Raw genomic sequence first — 21,863 nt, forward strand, 5'->3', positions numbered from 1 at the left:
AACCAATATAAATTGCAATAAGCCTCCGTCAGTGATATAATTCAAACTGAGCACTCCATTAATTAAACAAAAATTGGGACTAGGGGACAGTTATATTTCACTTTCTTTTTCTTTGTTTCAACCTTTGTGGTTACCTAATGCACTAAAGGAACCATTCCACAGTAAAGAGAGGTTGGACCTAATCTTTGTCAATTTAAGCCCAACCGCTTCTTTCTGTGGTTTCTGGATAGTAATAACACCATTACGATTCTCTCCAGAAAGTCAGCACAAGGCTGTTTACACCCCTCAAAATTAATCTCTAATACTAGTGATAGAATATATCATACAATATGTAATTTAAATGATATATCATTTTCTCGCTATGAAATCTCTACCTGCAGCCACTTTAATAGGGAACATCTAAATCCAGGAGCAAAGAAATCTATTCCAGTTAATATTATCAGTGGTTCTGTGCATATGTCTTAAGCTCTCCCCACTGCTGTTGCATCATGGTAAATAAGAACCGCACAGCTAACAGCTGACACACCCTTTGCATTGGAACAGATCTTTTCCAGCAAATTCTCTTTTGAGAATGGTTGTGTTCATCTCCTATTGCAAATTTATCTGCTGTAATATTACTGTTTTTGCTGCTGACATTTACAATAATTAAAATGGGGGTAGAAAATGCCAAGGAAGCATGAGAAACAAGGCTGGCTGGCAAAAGCAACAACAAAGACCCTCTACAGATTCTGAGTGAGGCTGCTGCATTCGGCATTAATAAACTATTCTCTCTGTCCCTTTCTTGCTCCATTCCCTTTGCAAGGATTATGATAGTGTTCAGAACAACAGAGCCAAACATTGTCTTGCTTTTTCATTGGTAGCCGTCCCCAAAGAAGCCAATTGAATCACAAGGAAGTGTAAACTGAGGGAACTTCTTCCTCCTTGGTACATGTAACGAATGTCAAAGAACCCCCCTCCTTGTTATCTGTAGCATTTGAGCCAGGGGCCCTTTCAGCCATGGAAAAATAGTTACAAATTGTTCCCAGAGCTCCACCACTTAACATCTTGGCACTTGGTTGTTTGTAACTTCCCAACAATAGGTGCCGTTCAGCACGCCCCATCTCGGCGTTCTGTAATCAAGTGAGAATACTGATGGAAAGAAAGCTGGTCACGCTTCCCCCATGGCATCAGTGTGGCGGCATGTGATGGTTCACATGGGGCGTGTTAGACCCCAGAAAGCCCAGCCTCTGCTTGTTCTTCCTTTGTTCCGTCATCTAAACGAGGAGAGAAAAGGGAGTAGGAGATGAGCTTCTGACTGCTCTTTAGTCAACAGGAAGAACACAATTACAAGCCTTGCACAGAGACAGTGCCCCCCCCCCCCGCATACAGAGTTGAGGAAAACCAGCAGTGGTGTTTTGATACAGAAAAACTGAAGGAGAAAGGTGTTCTTTAAATCTACGGGATTATCTTTCAGAAGGCAAGTTCTTAGTGAGTTAATTTAGGGCAATTTCCCTTTCATCACAACAGTTCTGCATACAAAGAGTGACTCTTTTTGTTATTCACTTTATCTAGAGTAGCTGAATTGCACTTTCCTTTCTCAGTGATCTGGTTTCAAACCTAGACCTATTTCCCACAAGCTGCTGCTCCGCTCGCTCTTCCCTACGTGTCAATTTCACACTATGTGCTGCGTGCCCGCATTTTGCCCTGCAGCTTCACCCGATTTTCCCCGCCTCTACTCAATCCTCAAAAAACAGGATTGAGTAGACGCAGGTGAAGCTGTGGGGCAAAATTCACACCTGGTGTGAAATTGACACGTATGATCGGGGCAAAGGGAAGAGCGAGCGCAAAGCAGCAGCTTGTGGGAAATCGGTCCTAAACTTCTTACTTGCCTGCTCCCTACCTACAAACTAGAAGCTTTAAAGCAGTGGTACCAATTCTGTAGCTTGTAGAGAGCTGTGTTCACAATTACCGCTAAACAAAGAAGTCACATTTACTTCCATCCCTGGCATGAGGTCTGCACCTCAGGGAAGCTTGGGGTTTACCTGTTCCTCTGGCAGCAGCTGTTTCAAGGTGGGAACTAACTATCAACCAGAAGTCCCACCAGGTGAGGACCTTGTCCATTTTCCTGAAACATGGGGCAGGTTCAGCCTTGGGGAACAGTGTTCAGAAGAGCCACAGGTGACATGTCAGAGAGCCACAGAGTATCACTGCTTTAATGGGCTTAAAGAGGTAAATTAAACAACTAAGGCTGCAATCAAAAGAATACTTTCCTGAGAGTAAGCCCTATTGAATAACATGGGACTAAGTTCTGAATAGACCTGCTTAGGCTGTCTCCTTAACAGAGCACTTAAGCAAGTCTACCCAGAATCCTACTCATGTCTACCCAGCTAATTTTTTAAAAAGCTGCTAGTTGATTAATTGGTGGGAGCCCAATTATAATTAAGGAGTGCAGATCTTTACTGGTGTCGCTGAGCATTAAGATTGCACTGGTGAATTTGTTGATTTTGATTCTGCAGTAAAAAGAACAAGAACAAGAGTATGTTTCCCTCTAACAATAAAAGGTTCCTTTCATTTACTAAAGTGGAAGGTATCTAAGGCTTCCTTTGATATCTTAAAAAGGGGCCTATTGTGATATTTTGGGTAAGAGGTAATTTTTTTTTTGCAATTGAGCAGTTATAAAGCAGATTAATACCTATTTATACCCTCTTCCCAGCAGCCTCCATATGGTCTCCACTCTAGGCACTAAGTCTATCATTCTTTAGTCTCAACACTCCTCAGCATAAGGTGCTCCCAGCCCATTCACTGTGTTGATTAATTAAGGGTAATTAACAACAATGTTTTAAGCAGTTGACAGCCCTGAAGAATCTCTCCTGTCCTACCACATTCTTACATATACTTGATAAGCTTTCTTTGCAGTTGGAATATTTATTTATTTATCGAATTTCTACCCCAGCCGAAGCCAGCTCAGGGCAGCTTACATAAAAACAGGTAAGTTACATTAAAACATAAGCTACCATTAAAACAATTCTAAGCCCATAATAAAGTGCTAGTAGTCGTCGTTGTTTGTATGACGATAGCAGCCATTATTCAGAATAAGACTTCCCAGTGACACAAGTTCGTTGCACTGGAATGTCCGGCCTGTGATCCAGTGGAGTGGCTAATTTCTCTGGCCTGCATGCAGCTATTTACACTCACTGTCAAATGGTCAAATAAGACAGCCAATGAACGTACCTGTTCTTTGAGCTCAGCTAATTGTCCAGACAACTGCTTGACCAAGTTCATGGTGGACTCCAGTCTCTCCTGCAGGCTCCGAATTTCATTTTGCTCACTGTCGCCCTCGTTGCTGACGAGGGACATGGCTCTCATCCGAGGGAACCAGTCTAAATTCTTTTCCTGCCCAGGGAAGTGGAAGAATGTTAGCAGAGGCTTCACAGTATATGCTCTTAGCTTCAGGATGTATGCAAAAAAAAAATCACAAAGGATTTTATCGTGTTTCCTGCTTCTTCCCACTTTCTTCAGCAGTACAAAGTTCCATGAGCTTTACAAGCCTGGTTTCCTTGCAAGGAGAGTGCTGCTTTTGTAGTATCAGTTAATTGACAAACATCACATTTAAGCAGACAGGTACATTGTCAAGAAACATTCCTTAAAAAAAAAAGTCCCCAAAAGCATTGGCATAACTTTAGAGCTTCCCAAGGTGATTCCTTGCTAGTCAGCTGCAAACACTTAAGACAACATTTCCAACAGAAAAACCTTTTCAGGTCCAACACTCCCCCTGACAGTGACCCATGTTCTTAGTGCCAACAACACTGACTGTTAGGTCCAAACTACACCTCTCTCCTGGTGACATTAAGATGGGGGGGGGGGAGTGATGCCCCCTTCCCCAGTTCCATTTCCTTGGTTCCCTCTTGCAGGATGGGGGAGAGATGCGGGCTGGCAGTGCCCGTTGCTCTCCCTGTACTACCATGACCACCAGTAAGGATTTGTATGCTAGACAAAACATTTCTCTCTTTTGTTGGCCATGGCTCCACTTTGGTTTGCTACAAGCATAAACAGGAGGTCAGGGGAAAAAAACGTAAGAAATAAATCTGTTTTTAAAGGACTAATGATTCATGTTACTGATCATGTGCACTATGAGAAAATCCAGCAGACTATCGTGTTTCTAATTCTACAATAGCTCTGTCGTCCAGGTGTCCTCCAGAAGTCTTCCCAGCCACACTAGATCCAGGAACAGTTCATGTGACAAGCCCCCCGGTGATTGGTCCCTGCTTCCATAGTCAGTCATTTTAATGTTCCTCCAGCTGTGCCAGAGCTGCTTGTAGAAAAGTAACTCATAATCCATGAGCAATCCTTGCAGAAAGATGCTTTCATGTGGCCAGAAGAATGTCCAAAGCAGGGGTAAGCAACCCTTTGCATGCTTGCCACCAGCTGCACACCCAAGCATTTTGCTTGTCTCATGGGGCCAAGCAACCAAGGCACTGGGGGTACTGCTGGGGCCAGAGGTGCAGAGAGAAGGCAGCAGGTGGGGCTCATGCCTTTCATTGCCTCCCAGACCTGCCCAGCTATTGGCAGAATCCAAAGCGAATCCCTGAAATGCTGACAGCACTTACTTCAAGCATCTCTGGCCTAGTATAGCACTCACCTCTTTCCCCAGCTATTTTGCTTGCCAATTCATCAATATCTTCACAGGTGAATGTTACATTTCCCCTCCAGCACTTGGGCCAAAAAGGTTGCTCAAGGGCACTTTGGTACATAGAGTGTTTTCAGAAAGCCAATGCAAGTCCCTTGCCTGTATTTAGCAGTTAGTGCTGCAGAGTTATTTACTTCTGTGATGCTAACAAAAAAGGACACGTTCTATTGGGTGCAAAAATAGACACACAGGCACACTTGCCATACAGACAGGATCAGCCCCTGCTCCCTGTCAAGCGTACATAGAATGGTAAAGCTGAGTCCATTGCTGAATAACACGATGGTTCTCAAAGTAACAGGCAGCCATTACATTTGATTTACACATGAGGGGTCCATTCGGACATGAGCCAAGCGGAGTTTTGCTTCCACCAGCAACCATAACAGTGATGGATTGGGTGGCCCATAGCAAAAAACCCTCATTGAGTCACAATTAGGGACTGACCAACTGCTGTTATCGAGCATTATTTTAAAAAATTGTCTTTATTCCTCTTTACCCAATTTCTCCCTTAAATCCAATAATCAATTTATTTTCTTCTTTTATGACCTTTGAGTCTGTTTTGAAACAATTCTGTTTTGAAGAAGAGTTGGTTTTTTATACCCTGCTTTTCTCTACTTTAAGGAGTCTTAGAGCAGCTTACATTCACCTTCCCTTCCTCTCCCCACAACAGGCACCTTGTGAGGTAGGCAATGATCCCTCTAAGCTTTGGAGTCTTGTGAGCAAAAATTCTACTTTGTGAGCTACTGGTATTAAAGCTGCGAGTGAGCGATTTGGCTGCTGTATAAATTAGTTTGCTCTGGAACCATCCTTCCTGAGCTAAGACAAAAATGTGTGAGCCAGAGGCTAAAAAACTGTGAGCTAGCTCACACTAACTCAGCTTAGAGGGAACACTGGAGGTAGGTGGGGCTGAGAGAATTCTAAGAGAACTGTGACTAGCCAAAAGTTACCCAGCAGGCTTCATGTGGAGAAGTGAGGAATCAAGCCCTGTTCTCCAGATTAGAGTCTGCCGCTCTTAACCACTATACCACACTGGCTTTCAAAAGAGACATTCAAAAAGAGAAGGGATAAGAAGGGATGTTCTGCAAAAATTTCAGCATTTCACTCTGCAGATGCTCAGAGACAGGCATCGTCTTCCCAAACCTTCCTATCTTCCTGCTAAGGGACCATCCAACTGTCAGTGTGTAAGAGCAAAAGCCCCCTTCAAGGGCTGAAGTTACAGATGTGTAACAGAAAACTATCAAAAATTATTAGAGAGAAATTAATCTTTTGAAAGAGAAAGACCGACCATCGGCTATATCTAACAGTGTCCAAGGATCCATGGCACATGGGGTGGCGTGCTGAGTTGAGCCCTAGCAGAGTATGTAAAATGACTCTTAGAGACAGACAGGGCTTTTTTTTTGTAGAAAAAGCACAGCAGGAACTCATTAGCATAACAGGCCACACCCAACAGCAGAAATGCATTAGCATATTAGGCCACACCCCTGACAGAGCAGCTCATTAGCATATTATGCCACACCTCACATTACCAGAAGTGTAGTCATCCAGCCACACTCACCTTTTGCTTCTTATTCTGTTTACCTTGTTTGTTATCAAAACCCAGGGCTTTTTTTTGTAGCAGGAACTTCTTTGCATGTTAGGCCACACACCCCTAATGTAGCCAGTCCTAATGAGTTTCTGCTGTTAGGTGTGGCCTATTATGCTAATGAGTTCCTGCTGGGCGTGGCCAACTCGTGAGCCAGCCGGAACTCCGTTCCTGTGCGTTCCTGCCCAAAAATAGCCCTGGAGACAGACACATCAGAGTCACTGACAAAGTTGTTACAGTTAATTCCACACAATTTCCTGGAGCAACCACTTAAATGGCACCCCATCCAGTGGTCTTTCACAGCATTGACCACTTTTAGATAAACAATGTCTGGGTTTTCTAAGGGCCAGATTGGATCCTACAATCACAACTTCTCTTATGCCACTCCCACAGCTTCTTTAGGAAAAGAGACTTTGATAAATGTTTATCCTAAACTACAAAGCCAACTCATTTTCTGCCAATCTGGTTTGATGTTTTACTGTCAAGACGACATAAAACAATCAGCTCTGAAAAAGGATTGGAAAGAGGAATTAGGAGCTGTTATGCATCTATATACATCTAGTGATAACTCCAGGAAAATAAAAGCACACCCCAATAATTACACATATTTTTAACACTGTAAGAACATGAATATATCCAGCTAGATTTACTTGAGGCAGGTGTATAGAACCAGGAAAGAGAACCTTTTCAAGTAAAAACATTCTAGCTTTTCACTTGGATTTGTAGGCAGTTCACTGACTGTTGTACATTACAAGCATATCACCTTCACAGCATGGGTTGGATCAAGACTAAACTGGCAATTTCCACTGATTCCCTCTTCCTGATGCAGACTCCCCCCCCCCCGTATTGTTCTCCCTTCCTCCAGTTTATCCTGATAACAAACAAAGGTGTATGTAGGGTTGCCAAGTCTGGTGTCGCACTGCAGCGGGGGACTCCCAGCTGGCGTCTGAAGTGTGCACGCGTGCGCAAAGCGCGCACACACCGCACACACATCACCCAGAAGTGATGTGACATGCTGGGCATGCTAGGGGCGGGGCCACGACCATCCGAGGGGGAAACAGAGAGTTTTCCCTCGGATGACCGTGGCCCCGCCCCCAGCGTGCCTGGCGTGGTTGCGTCACTTCTGGGCAACGCGCACATCGGGGTGGGGCCCCCCCCGGGGCCCGATCCACTGGCGACGGGGAACGGGCCTCTGGGGCGGGGGTTGCCCCGCCCCCCGGGGGGACTTGGCAAGCCTAGCTGTGTGGTAGTTTAGACTGACAATGACAGTGATGAGCCCAAGGTCACCCAGCGAGTTCCCATGCCAGAGTGGGTATTCAGACCCAGGTCTCCTAAATCCTAGTCCAACACTGTAACCAGTACACCATGCTGGTTCTGCCGAACAGAATTCCAAGTTGCACCATCAGTTGCTAGGAGGCAAACAGTGGGGCAGAGCATCACACCTTCCCACATGGTTTCCAGGCTTCCCAAGAGGGCTCTTCTTAATTTCTAATCCTTGAAACACTCACCAGATAAGACTCCTCCTTTGGTGGAAGGGTGTGTGTGTGTGTTTGTGTTAAATTCAGGCTTCCTTAGGACACTAGATTCGGGTTCAAAATGGAGCCATTCCACTTGGGGGAAATCAATCAATGACATTTATTTATAAACTAGGAGTAATGCTCGTTGTGGGAAGAAATACAACGGGATCTAGAAGGAAGCTCCAGATGAGTGTCCCGACTGTGGCTGGTGGGGTGGCAGAGGGAAGCAGAAAATGGAGGGAGGCAAGCCATGTTTCTTTCCTTCTGCTTAGCTATAAGGCAGGGCTGTCTCAAGTCATTTTGCTGCCCCAAGTGGGTAGAATGGGAGGACAGCCTCATGGTAATAGATATGGTTCTCTCCACCTCTGACTTATTTTTTGAGGGGGAGGGGGGTGTTATGTAGTGGCAGTTAAGGTAGAAAAGCACCTCCTCCTGTGCCATGTTTTCTGGGTTTCAAGGGTCTGGAAAGTGGTACCATAGCCGATTACACGGTTGCCAACTCTGGGTTGGGAAATACCTGTAGATTTGAGGGGTAGAGCCTGGGGAGGGACCTCAGCAGGGTATAATGCCATAGAATCTACTGCCCAAAGCAGCCATTGTCTCCAAGAGAACTGATCTGGGTCATCTGGACATCAGTATTAATAGCTGAAGCCCTGACTGCTACATCACATTGGCTGGCATACATGGGCCATCTCAGCAGGATATAAGGACACAGAATCCACCATTTTATCCAGGGGAACTGATCTCTGCCATCTGGAAATCAGTAGTAATTCTGAGTGATCTGTAGCCCTCACCTGGAAATTTGCAACCATAATTTCCTCCAACAGACACTAAGGGGAAATTTATTTTACCTCAGAACATCAACAGCAAACTGTTTAGAATGTTAGAGGGAAAGGCCAGTGAGGCTGCATATGCAAACGACCTCTGTGTTCCAAGGCAAAGGCGAATCAGGCCACATATGCAAATGACCTCTATGTTCTGACTGGCTGTGGGGGGGAGAGGAAGAGCAGACTGTTTAGAATGTTGGAGACAGGACTCAGGCAAAGCAGCCAGTGGATAGGGAGACCCTCTGAATGACAGATCAGAGAGCTAACTGATTTTGGAGCGTGTTGGAATGTTCAGGGGAGTCCATGACCAAAATAGAATTATATATACCAGAGGATGTTCTATTCCACTTTATCTGCTTGGACTCAAGTCAGTGAACATGTGCACAACAAAAACAGTTAACACTATTTCTCCAAGAGAAGGTGTGGCTACAGAGGTGAGATTTTTATGGCTAAATTTGTCACCTCTCCACGATAGCCCACTAATTCATGATTCATAATGAAGCCACCATGAATTTCAGTCCTTCTCTCAACTGTTGAGCAACATTTACCAAGTTTAGTGTTTGACTTCAACAAGTTACAGCTCCTGCACTGTCTGTGAAATGGAAGTTGCATTTTGAGTCAGCAGAACATTTATGAACATCCAGCAAACGCATTGTTATTCACTGATCAGCAAATATATATGTATTTCTATTATTACAATTTGCTGCTCATGTGAATAGTCACCTTTGAAGAGGGAATGGCCCTAAGTAATCTAAGCTGCTTTTCTGCGTGCTCCATATTTCAGTGAAACCTTGGGCGGAGCTACACATTTGGAGACAAACACGGGGCTCCTAAACTGGCATGCATTACAGGAGCTACAGGATGAGAAAAGGTGTCTAGGGCCATTTTCTCCAGGGGAACTGATCTTTCAAGTTCAAAACCTTTATTGGCATAGATCATAATCATACAGTCGGGGAACTGATCTCTGTTGCTTGGAAATGAGTTGTAATCCCTGGGGATCTCCAGCCACCACTTGGAGGTTAGCCAAAAACAACACCCACCAAGGGAAGACCATCTACAATTCACAACTATGTTCAAAACTATATATTACATTCACTGAAATACAAAGAAGGGTTAGTGGTCACAACCCAATAGAGTGTATAGACATCGATCCAACAGATTGCTCATGACTAGGGTTGCCAAATCTTCTTCCCCCCGCGGCGGGGGAGCGTCGCCGCGGTCCTGGAGTCGTCCCAATGTGTGCGCGCGCGTGCCGGCAGCACGTCGCCGGAAGTGACGGGCGACGTGCTGACGTTGGGGGCGTGGCTGAGCTCGTCGGGGGGAAAACCATATGGTTTTCCCCTCCGACGTCGGGCCGCGGAAGCGGGGGGTTCCCGGCCCCCCAGCCCGATTTGGCAACCCTACTCATGACAATTAAACATAGTTTGAAAAAAGAACATATTCAAAACCAACAGTAGGCTCTTCTATAATTCCATACATAGATAGTGTCCATAGACCTCCAAACAGAAAGTAGATGCAGGAGAAGACTCCTACTGTGGAAAGAATAACAGCCGGATGCCTCTCCCAGGTATAGATCAAGTGTTTCAATTATCTTCAACAGCGACTGGTAAAACGGAACCCGATTTCCAAAATAACATGGGCACAGCTCAAAAACTTCAATGGAATCCTAGGAGAACTCTAGGATTCCATTGGAGATCATTGAAACACTTGATTTATACCTGGGAGAGGCATCTGGTGGACAGTAGTGGCCACCATCACCTCCAAGTGGTGGACAGTAGTGGCCAACATCACAGTGGACAGTAGTGGCCAACATCAATCAACTCCCTTTGGGTGGTGAATGGGGTGGGGGATGGATGATACGGCAGGGGAGGGCCTGGAGGGATCAGCCTTCCAGAGGGCCTCTCCTGGGACCAGATCACCATCAATGCAGCCTGCTGAAATCCAAATCTAGGACACAGAAATGAAGCCCACAGAATACAATGGACCTTGTAAAGCATACATAGGACTGTAAGTCTAAGGAAGGCAGAGTGATCAGGGCCAGTCTCTAGGGGTTTTGCTAGGAGAGCTAGTATTGGTCTTGCTGTGGCCAATGGGAGCACTTAAACCAAAGCAGTAATTCAAATATAACTTTCTCTTGCCCTGTCTCGCTGCTAGAGAGAGTGGCATGACCCCAAGAAAGCTGCTAGAGAGAGTGGCATGAATTAGGCAGTTGCTTCCCTTCCTTGAACGCAATGACCTAGCAATGGTGATCCACGCATTGGTTACCTCAAGACTGGATTACTGTAATGCTCTCTACATGGGGCTGCCCTTTCCCCAAATCTGGAAGCTACAGCTGGTGTAGAATGTAGCAGCGAGGCTGTTGTTGTGTCTTCCTATGTGGGAACACATCCAGCCCGCCCTAGAAACCCAGCACTGGCTGCCTATAGCATACCAGATACGGTTCAAGGTGCTGGTTCTTACCTTTAAAGCCCTATATGGCCAGGGTCCTACTTACCTAAGGGACCGCCTTTCCCAGCACGTACCCCAGCGAGCACTAAGATCGGGTTCCCAAGATTGCCTGGTTCTTCTGGGGCCTAAAGAGGCCAGGTTGGTCACAACAAGCGCTAGAGCCTTTTCTGTGGTGGCCCCTCACTGGTGAAACGAGCTCCCAGAAGACATCAGGACCTTTTACAGTTCCGCAGGGCCTGTAAAACGGAGCTCTTCCACCAGGCTTTTAAGTAGGGTGCCGCCTCGATTTTATGACTCTGCCCCGACTACCAGCAGTACCAATGGCGCCATCAACTGAGGCTTCATAGCTGGGCAGGAGCCTGATGACACCACTCAGCTGACAGTTGATATTAGAAGATCACCATCTTTTAATGTAAGTTATGTTTAAGAACATAAGAACATAAGAGACGCCAATGTTGGATCGGGCCAAAGGCCCATCCAGTCCAACACTCTGTATTCCACAGTGGCCAGAAATACCAGTGCCATCAGGAGGTCCACCAGTGGGGCCAGGACATTAGAAACCCTCCCACTGTTGACCCCCCCCCCCAAGCACCAAGAAGACAGAGCATCACTTGCCCCAGAGCCCCTATCTATACCTTGTGGCTAATAGCCACTTACATATAGTATGATTTTATACTGACTGACAGTTTTAACTGGAATTTTAATGTACATTTATTTATGTTGTTAGCTGCCCTGAGCCTGCCGAATGGTGGGGAGGGCGGGATATAAATGTAAATATAAATAAATAAATAAATAAATAAAATGAATGTATGTTCATCTCCCTCATGCTGTCTGCACAGATTTGGGGTCTCTACGAATGTCAACTGCTGCAGGGACAGGTTAGTACACAGTCAGTCTAGCTCTGGAAATGATGACAATGCAAAACAAAGGAGTAGGGAGTGCTGTCATGATTCCCATTTCCCATGATTCCCATTTCACTTGCAGATGTAGAAAAACTTACAATGTCCAGGAGCCCAGTGGGCAGACAGGAGCTGTGAATTTCGCCTTCATCTTTTCATTTTATCCAGTGCTGTGCTTTCGCCACAGATGCTTGCAAATGCATTAAAATGCCTTTGACACTGTACATATAGAGGCTTCCCATAGTTAAAGCAGAATACCCTGGCTCCACAACTCCGACTGAAACTGACTCACCACAATCATTTGAGCCACATAACTTTCAGGACCAGTGTATTCCGTCGGGTCTTTCACGCGGACCAGAACTATAAAGTAAAGGTAGTGCCACATATTGTGTTCTGACTTGATGTGCTCCTCAAATGAAACTGTCTTGTTATCAAATTTGTCTCGCTCAAGCCCTGCGACAAAAGAGAAATACACAAAAAAAGGTTTAATTGATTCTCCGCAGCCTGTCAAGGAAATCGAAAAGAATAACAGAAAACACATCATACAAATGCAATGAAACATCATCAGAGATGGAATTAAGGTAGAAGCTAAAAATCAGAGATGTCTCCCCATTCTGTGCTTTTTGGAGAAGCAGATCCTAGAACAGGAGTAATCAACCTTTTTGACCCTGTGGGCGCATTTGGAATTCTGATACAGCTGGTGGGCATAAACACAAAATGTCTGCCACAGGAGGCAAAATCAACCATAAAATGTCAGGGAAGGATACTATGCAAAATTCTGATAGTAACTCTTCAGCACTTCAAATTGAAGCTCTGGTGATCTGTCAGTTTTTAATTTGTCCATCAGTTCATCTCTTGTCACCTCAATCTGACTCAGGTCTTTTAGCACCTCTCTTGAAACTGGTGATTCTGGAGTGGACAACACCTTCCATGTTCCACAGTGAAGACAGAGGAAAAAATGCATTCAGCTTTTCTGCCATTTCCCTATCATTCTTTAGTAAGGCTTTCACCCCTCGGTCATCCAAGGGCCTCACTGCCACCCTGGCTGGTTTTCTGCTTCTAATGTACTTAAAGAAATTTTTATTGTTGGTCTTTATGCTTTTTGCAATATGTTCCTCATAGTCCCTTTTTTAGGGTTGCCAGGTCTTGGTTGGAAAATACTTGGAGACTTTGGGGGTGGATCCAGGAGAGGGTGGGGTTTGGGGAGGGGAGGGGCCTTATGCCATGGAGTCCCCCCTTCAAAGCAGCCATTTTCTCCAGGGGAGCTGATCTCCGTCAGCTGGAGGTCAGTTGTAAAAGTGGGAGATCACCAGGCCCCACCTGGAGGCTGGCAACCCTACCCTTTTTGCCTGTCTGATCACCGACTTTCATTTTATTTGCCAAAGCTGGTGCTCCCTTTTATTTACCTCACTTGGACTAGCCTTCCGCAGCTCACAGGAATCCTTCTTACCTTTTACTGCTTCCATTACTTTGTTAACCATGCAGGCCTTTTCTATACCTATTCAGACTTTTCCCAACCAGTTTTGTAATTTTAAATAGTCTCCAAGCTTTCTGAAAGGATTTGACCTTCCTTACCTTTTCTTTCAGTTTCTTCTTCATAAGGCCCAGGCCCGTAGCTACCGCAGGGCCCACGGGGCCCGCCCACCCACGGTTTTTATGGGCCCCTCTCCAATCCGCAGCTCCCCCTCCCCCCATTGCTGCCCTCAGCCCAAGGTAAGAGGAGGGCAGCAACACATCCGTGCGCAAGGAGGGGTCCCAGCCAAGCCCTGCAGCTGCCACACATGCCATGTAGCCAGGGCTTCCAAGTGCCCCCGCTCAGAGATGGACTGGGGCAGCCGCTGAAGCCGCCGTGCCGCGCCTGCCTGCTCACCCAGGTCCAGAGAAGCCCAGCTCGCTCCCCCTTCCCTTCCCTTCCCTCCCCTCCCTGCTTTCGCTCGCTTGCAATGGAGGGAGCCAGCCTGGGTACGGCTTGGCAGCCCGGGGCACCCGGGGACAGTGGGTAGGCAGGAGGCGAGTGGCCGGGGAGCCTGCAGGCATGTTGGAGGAGCAGCCAGCCAGCCGGCGAGCCCCACGCTGGCTGCAGTGGAAGGAGCAACGCTACCACCTAGGCTGCAGTGAGCCCAGTGAGGAGCCCAGAGCCATTCTGTCCCGCTCTCTTTTGCCGTCCTGCTTTGTTGCAATTGTGGATGGACCTTGCGAAGGAGGTGTCTTCTCTGCCCCGTCGCCGGAGCCACCCTGCTTCTCCGCTTGGCTGCTGACCCCTGCCTCAGTGGATACCGTGAAACCCTAGGCTGTGGCCTCCCTGGCCCCCTCCCCCCAAACTCCTTAGCTACGGGGCTGATAAGGCCCCTCATTTGAGAGAAGTTATGTTCTAAAGTTAAATGTGGTTGTGTTGGTCTTTTTGGGAACTCCCTATTTACATAAATGCTATACTTAATAGCATTATGGTCACTGTTCCCAACCGCTGCTATCTCGCTTACATCTCTCACCAGGTATTGAGCATTACTTAGGACCAAGTCCAAGATCACCTCCCCTCTTGTAGGTTCTGTGACTATCTGGCACAGTCATTGAGAGTATCTAGAAACCCAATCTCTTTCTCCTGACTTGAACACATATTGACTCAATAGTGTGTGGATAGTTAAAATCACCTATTATGAGTTATTTTGTCTAGCTGGTTTCCTTAATTCTTTTGCTGTTTTTAAATCACCCTCTAACTTTAATCTGGCAGGTGATAGCAAACTCACACAATTAAGCTTCCTTTTGGGCTAGTTCCATCCATTGTGTTTCTTTACATGAATCAATTTCTCAATTTTACTGGACTATATAACACCTCTGACATACAGAGTCAGTCTATCTCTGACCCTTCCCTCCCTATCCTCCTGATATAATTTATATCCAGGAATCACTCTATCCCACTGACTATCCTCATCCGACCAAGTTTCTGAAATGCCCACAATGTCTGTGTTCTCCTCTGACACGAAGCATTACACCTCCCCCAATTTACCTTGGAAACTTCTAGCATTTGCATATAAACATCTATAATTCCCCAGACACGTTAGGCCTGCAACCTTACTCCTGTGGCCTCTAGACTTTGTCAGGCAGTCAATATGGTTTGTTACCCTCTCAGTGGCCAGTCCTAATCCATTACCCTCTAGAACAGTAACAGCTACCCCTTCATCTCTTAGAGATGTTTGCAGAAAGCCATGAGAGTGGAAACTTTCCTGACAAGGTGAGAGTCACAATAGAGAAGGCACGTGTATGATTTTGCCCATTTGCAGGTTAACTTACCACCTGCAGAAGACTCTGCTCCAATAAGCGAAGCTATAGTGGCACAGCATAAGTGGAAAGGTGGTCTTGTACATATGAGGGTTGAAGGCCACGAAAGGCCTTGATTTTGAGGGGGGGGACCAAGGTACAGTGCATTGTAGTAGTCTAGTCTCAATATTACTGTGGTGTGGATCCAAGTGGCTAGATCAGCCGTATCAAGACGACGAGCCATCTTTCAGGCTAGACTGAAATTCCCACCCCCATGCATGCCATCTTTTGTAGTTCATCAACACTGCATGTAACAAATATGGGAAGGGATGAATAGTCAAACTGTAGAAAACAATACTAAGAAGCACAACACATTTTGAACTCTGCGTGGCTCTGCACCAGGGGAGGTGATAGAATTTCTTTACAAGTTACTCGTCACCAAACAAACAACAAAGCTTCCCTTTGACTTGTCGTTTAGTTTGTTAACTTCAAGGAAGAGGTGGTGTTGTAGACAACTTCTTATTACAGAAGGTAGAGCTTAAAACCAGGAAGCTTTCCTCTGACTTGTTCCCACATACCACAGATGAAGCAGGTTGTTTTTAAGATTTCCTCTTTCTTCTGCTTTTCACTCCTCAGATCAGCAAATGTATCAATGATGACTCCAAAGATGAGGTTCAGGACAATAATGATGACAATGAAATAGAAAAGGAGATCATAAACAACCCGGGCAGCGAAGAGGGGCTCCTGGAATGACAATAAAGTGTCTCTGTAATGTCAAATTGGCACCCAGCAGAAAAAACACTAATTCACATTTTAATAGCATCAGTTTAGACCCAGAAGTGCATACAAGCAAATGGCCATATCTTGCATGTTACATTCTAGTCCCCATATATAGCTAGTTTAAGGGGGATTAATATAGACATACAGAGCTATGAGTTTGGTTTTATAGATTTCTGTTTTTCTACATTAGTCTACTACAGGGGAGAAATAAACAAGGAGTCTTGAGGCAATTTAAAAGACTGAGCCTAGCATAAATTTGTGTGGAATGGAGATGGGCTTTGTTCAACAAAGGTTTATGTTACAATCAGGGCTTTTTTTTGTAGAAAAAGCCCAGCAGGAACTCATTAGCATAATAGGCCACACCCAGCAGCAAAAAACTCAGCCTATTAGGCCACACATCCCATGCCTTCCCTTGGCTTGCCTGGGTGCCCCGCGGCTGCGGGGAGTCCTGGCAAGCCGGCCCTTGGACAGGCCGGGGGAGGCATTTAAATGCCTCCACAATCCTTCCAGGGGTCCCCCTGGCCCGCCTGCCCCGGAGTTGCTGGGGGGGGTGTTGCTCCCCAGGCCTTACCTCTGTAGCCACGCACACACAGAGGTTTTGGATGTAGTGGGCGTGGCCAACTCTGAAGCCAGCCGGAACGCCGTTCCTGTGCGTTCCTGCCCAAAAATAGCCCTGGTACAATAAAATATGCAGGTCTTTAAGGTGTCACTAGCCCCTGCACATTTTTTGCTGCCTGTGAGTAACATGATACCGAGCCTTCCAGAATTATTATCGGCAGGGGTGTAATTTCCCCTTCCCTCCTCTATTCACTTCCAGTATGCTGCCCAGACACTCCAAGCTTAAATATAGGAGCCAGAATTTAATAAAGAGATCCAGGCTGCAAGCCAGAGAAGCAGTTTCTGCCATTAATACTGATGAGGCAGAGGGTGGCCATGCCACAATTTTTACTTTTGGCTTTTCCTTTCAAGGCCCACCTGCTCACTCTTCCCAGCTTGCTTGGTGTGGGGAACTAACATTTGCCTCTAACAGGTGACGGAGGCAGGTGAGTGGGAGGCTCAGGAGGCTCAGCCATGGTACAATCTCCACTTCCACTGTTATGACAAAAGGCCAAGTCTGCTTCTCCAGGTGCTAACTGGCAATCCTAGCCTAAGCGGAGAATGAAGACAAACATTCTGGCCCCTACACAGAAATCTAGGGTACCACTTCCCACCCTACTTTCATTCAGCCACACCCTATCAAATGAGTATTAAGAAAAAAAGACTGTGGGGGGCAATGTCACAGCTTAGGGTTGCCAAGTGTGAAGCCAGCCGCCAGCGGGGGACTCCCGGCTGGCAGCTGTAGCGCGCGCGCGCGCACCACATGCACGTCACCCCAGGCACGCTGGGGTGGGGCCATGACCATCAGAGGGAAAACCATAGAAAGTCAACTTTCTGGTGTAAAACTTACTACATAAACATGGTCGTGATCCAGTCAAAGTCAGGCACTTATGAATTCTCGTGATTCTTAGCAGAAGAGTTAAGAAAATGCTTAGCATCTCTCCCATTAAACTCAATAGGACTTTAAAAGTGCTTGGAATGGACCCTGCAGATCCAGGCTCTTTGCATGAGGAAAAGCCAACGCCTTAACTTTGGTTTACCCATTGTTTTTCACTTCAGTGAAATATTTTGATTTTTGAACTTGTCTTTCTCACACATATACTCACACACACACAAAATGCTTACATCTTTGGAAGGCTTGCGTAACACATCTCCAACTCCACCACCATTTCTCAGGCCTTGGTTCAATACTGTCACAATGCACATTAGCAGAGTGTCACATGTCCTCTCAATCCCATCCTCATCATCTTCCTCACCTGTGGGTATAACACAGATATATGACCCAAGGGTCTACTGAGTATCTATTAAGGGCCAAATTAGATCATAATGGAGAACACATGGCTGCCACCAACAGCAGTAGCCCTGTGTCATCTCCTCTGCTCTCTCCCAGTAACACCCAGTGAAAGAAAATGCCTGATGTAACATGATGGTGTATAAAATTTTGCCTACTCCCGCAAGCAGCAACTAATGAAGTGGTGTTGGGAATACAAAAAGTCTCAGCACAGTATTCATTTTGTTGTTGGAGACAAAGGGGAAAGAAGTGTAAACTTTGAAGTAAAACGTTTCAGGTATTCTGTATGCTGATTAATTTTTCACTAACCTCCAGTAGTGTTCTGGACCTTTGTAGAATCTCATGAGATCTTCTAGACTTTCTGATAATTACATGTTCTTTATAGACATTCTCAGAAATGCATAACAGGCAGGGAAGTGCAAGTCAGTCAATGTGTACGACAGTTATAGAAATGTTCAGTCATAGAAAATGCATGTACTCTACCCATATTCTAGTGGGGTAGTGTTCTTAGTTTGTTACAACAAAAACCAAAAAGGTGTCTTGGTGCTCACTAAAGAATAACAGATAACATTACAGCATAGGCTTTCATAGGCTATAATCCACATCACTAGTTGCATAATGTGAAACCTCCATCTGCAGACATAGTTGCCAAAGATGCTTCTGGCCTTAGTGCCATTTTGATCTAGGGCTGGTCTTGATTCCATTCTAAGAAAGCAATGGTAAGCAAGGTAAGTGAGAAGCAGAGCTGATTTGCCTTTGCCTTCCTCTGCAGAGCCTTCCTTGATGGTCCCCCATCCAAGCACCAACCCTGCTTAGCTTCTAAGATCTGACAAGATTGGACTATACCATGCTACTTTCCCTCCCAATGGATACATAATGACTTGTTGAAATACAAACTGTTTTGTGGCCATTCTACTAACCTGATTTTATGGCTGGTATTGTAGTAGTGCAATTATCCTTTTCACATGTTTCCATCATTGCTGTCAAAGTTGTGGTGGGAACTGTGCCAGTGTCTGACAGAACAAAAGCACAGTGTCAGCAAAGGTTGATTTTCTGCATGCACAAAAAATTATGAAAAATGTGGCATACACATTAAATATGAGGGCACAGACTTGCTACCAAATTCTTAGTCACAAACCTAATGTGGGCATATTTTCATAGCATCCAAATTAAAATGCATCACAAAATACATGGGTCCATTTCCTTCATTTGTATGTACTACAGAACATTTAGTATCTCTCCACGTTTGATCTTCTCCCTAACAATAATTAAATAATGGTTGAATACCCAAGCAATAATTAAATAATGGTTGAATACCCAAGGATCTTTTGTAAACCCACCCAAACTACACTTTACTACTTCTTAGCTTGGAGCCCCAAAATTCAAATAGTGGAAATTCATTGAATTTAAAATTGGTCTGAATATCTGCTCCAGCAATTTATTTAGTGTTGGAAGAAACAAAGAAATAATTCAGACCACCACTGAAGAACCTTAATGCAGTCACAATAAAGAAGATACCACTGTTCCATCTTTACAATATATCACAGGCTCCCTGGATTATTTAGCCCCCTTGTCAGATAAACAAGCCTATGATATTATTAAACAAAGATTTCTTGACATCGAAAGAACTTAGGGCCAGCAGATGCTCCAGAAGCAGGTTGGGGACTTTTGACATGGGCTCTACTGCGAAGTATCTGTCAAGTTTAACAGCCTCACATCATCGCAGAGCATACATGCTTGCACGTTTTAATGTTCTGCCATCAGATGTGCTTTTAGGGAGGTACCGCCAGATACCATATGTAGACAGACTTTGTCCTTGCTCTCTAAAAGATACAGAATCCACTACACACACCATACTTCATTGCCCCCTCTATAGGGATATCCGATCTCATTTTATTACTCCATTTCTAGAGGGTAAGAACTGGCACTCTGATGACTCAATTATTCACTTTCTTCTGTTTAATTCTAATTGCGAAAAAATGGAGGCTGTTGCAAAATTTTTATATTATGCAATCAGAAGTCGAGGCTTGAATAGCCAAGTGTAAGTGACTGATGCATCTTAGCATTTTCCCGTATTTCCATAATGTTTTGTGCTTTCATGCCAATAAAGGTTTTGTGTGTGTATATATCACAGGCATTTCATTGCTGTTTCTTCCTAAATTAAAGAACTGACATCAAACACAGCTCCTATCTAGTTAGGATGAAATACATTATAGCTAGAAACAAACATCGGATATGAAAACAATGTCAGGTGTTTTGTTTTTTTAAAATTAAAAATTAGTTGCTGTAGATTTTCCGGGTTGTGTGGCCATGCTCTTGGCATTGTAGAATCTGACGTTTTGCCAGTAACTGTGACTGGCATCCTCAGAGGTATAACACAGAAAGATGGAGTACTCTCTGTGTCGAGGTGAGAAGAAAATGGTAGGCAGGTAATTTATATCTGCTCCAGAAGGTGGGGTAAGACTGAGTCATTATCTTGTAGGAGTTCCCCATGCTATGAACATGAACATTAAAAATTATTCACAAAGGCTGACAAGCAGGACATTGAGCAGCTGGATCATCTTCCTGAAACCAGAGTAATTACAGGATTTTCAAGGATGAAAACACTGTTTGATGCTCATTTGTAAATATGTACGGAGTTGAGTAAAACACTAATTTAACAATTCCAAAGCGAGTAAATGACATATAGATCAGCTTTATTTTATCAAACACCTATTTTGCCCTGTGCATTCCAAATTATTTTCTGCATCATGTATCAGTGACAAAATGAAACGGCTGAAGAAACCAAACTGGCAAAATTATACAACCCAAATAATACTGCAGTATGTCAGTGTTCTTTTCTCACTGGTCCACTGACAGCCCAGAAATGGATTTCTAATACACCGAGAGCAGATTCATAGGCAATGCCAGGCAAGAGTAAGCTTTGGCAAAAGGAGCAATACCTGCCACAGGTGTCCTGTTTTTCAGCCTTTCCACTTCCATAATGAAGTCATCTTTCAAGAACAAGAACCCAACAATGGAGAAGAGGTAAACAAGGATGAGGGCCAGCACAGCAGTCAGGATAATGGAGCGTCCATTCCGTGTAACACTTTTAATGACATTCAGCAACGTCTCCTCTCTGTATACCAAGTCAAATAACTTGGAGGAAAGAAGACAAAACAAGGAAACAGATGAATATAAGTAGAATACATAGGTTCTAGGAATATAAACAGAATACATAACGAATGCATATAAATAGAATAAATACAATCGTGTTTCCAGATAAACCCACACATGCATTAGTGTGAAAGTTTTCAAACTGCAACCTGGGGAACCCTAGGTTTCCTTAAAAACGTATGGCGGGTTCCTCAATGAGAAAACCAGTAACAACAAAAAAGTTTCACTGAAAGACATCTTGTCCACCATTACTGACTTCCCTTTATAATGTGGAACTACAGAAGACGGTTGAATGCCTTCTTGGGTACACACGCAGTCCACATGAAGCCCAACAAGCCTTGCGTAAATGGAGCATATAACCTAAAACCAATGCCTACTGATTTTAGGAAATGATCGCCATCTATATATATAAAAAAGCCCCCTCACCATAAAATCAATACGCAGGCCAAACCGCTGGACCTAGAGACACCAAATTCGGGGAAAGCACTCCCACCATGACATAGGTGATTGCTAAGAAGGGATTTTTAGAAATTCAACCCCTAAATGGGTCAAAAGGGGGAAAAGGTGCTCCTCCCATTCATTCCTATGCGGCTGCCAGGCAGCTCTCTCCCTGCACCCCCTACTCTCTGATTGGTCAGCTGCTGATCCCAGGGTGGCGTGAGATTACAAACTGGTGGGAAGAGACAAATGAGCCTCCTAGTGAGCGGATGAGTAAAGACGGATTGCCCATTGATAGTATGGTGGGCCGAGATATCGGCTAAGTAAACTCCAATGGATGAATGACTTAAGCCTTGGTCTACCAGGGACAGTAAGAAACTGAAGATAATAAAAAGGCTTGATGGGGGTGG

General features: G+C 45.0%; 1 protein-coding gene across 1 annotated transcript in view; it reads right to left on the reverse strand.

The window, feature by feature from the left end:
* Positions 1 to 1,166: 1,166 nt before the first annotated feature.
* The window catches only part of ITPR2 (inositol 1,4,5-trisphosphate receptor, type 2), a 326,434-nt gene continuing 305,737 nt past the window's right edge, over positions 1,167 to 21,863 (reverse strand). The window contains exons 51-57 of the mRNA XM_015429433.1: positions 20,802 to 20,997; positions 18,780 to 18,872; positions 17,694 to 17,824; positions 15,770 to 15,935; positions 12,229 to 12,389; positions 3,211 to 3,372; positions 1,167 to 1,253 (exon numbers count right to left, since the gene is read on the reverse strand). Coding sequence (XP_015284919.1) covers positions 1,167 to 1,253; positions 3,211 to 3,372; positions 12,229 to 12,389; positions 15,770 to 15,935; positions 17,694 to 17,824; positions 18,780 to 18,872; positions 20,802 to 20,997 — 996 coding nt within the window. The remainder of the gene's footprint in view (positions 1,254 to 3,210; positions 3,373 to 12,228; positions 12,390 to 15,769; positions 15,936 to 17,693; positions 17,825 to 18,779; positions 18,873 to 20,801; positions 20,998 to 21,863) is intronic.

This window comes from Gekko japonicus, unplaced genomic scaffold, assembly GCF_001447785.1.
Source record: "Gekko japonicus isolate JY-2015 unplaced genomic scaffold, Gekko_japonicus_V1.1 scaffold169, whole genome shotgun sequence".
Lineage (NCBI taxonomy): Eukaryota > Metazoa > Chordata > Lepidosauria > Squamata > Gekkonidae > Gekko > Gekko japonicus.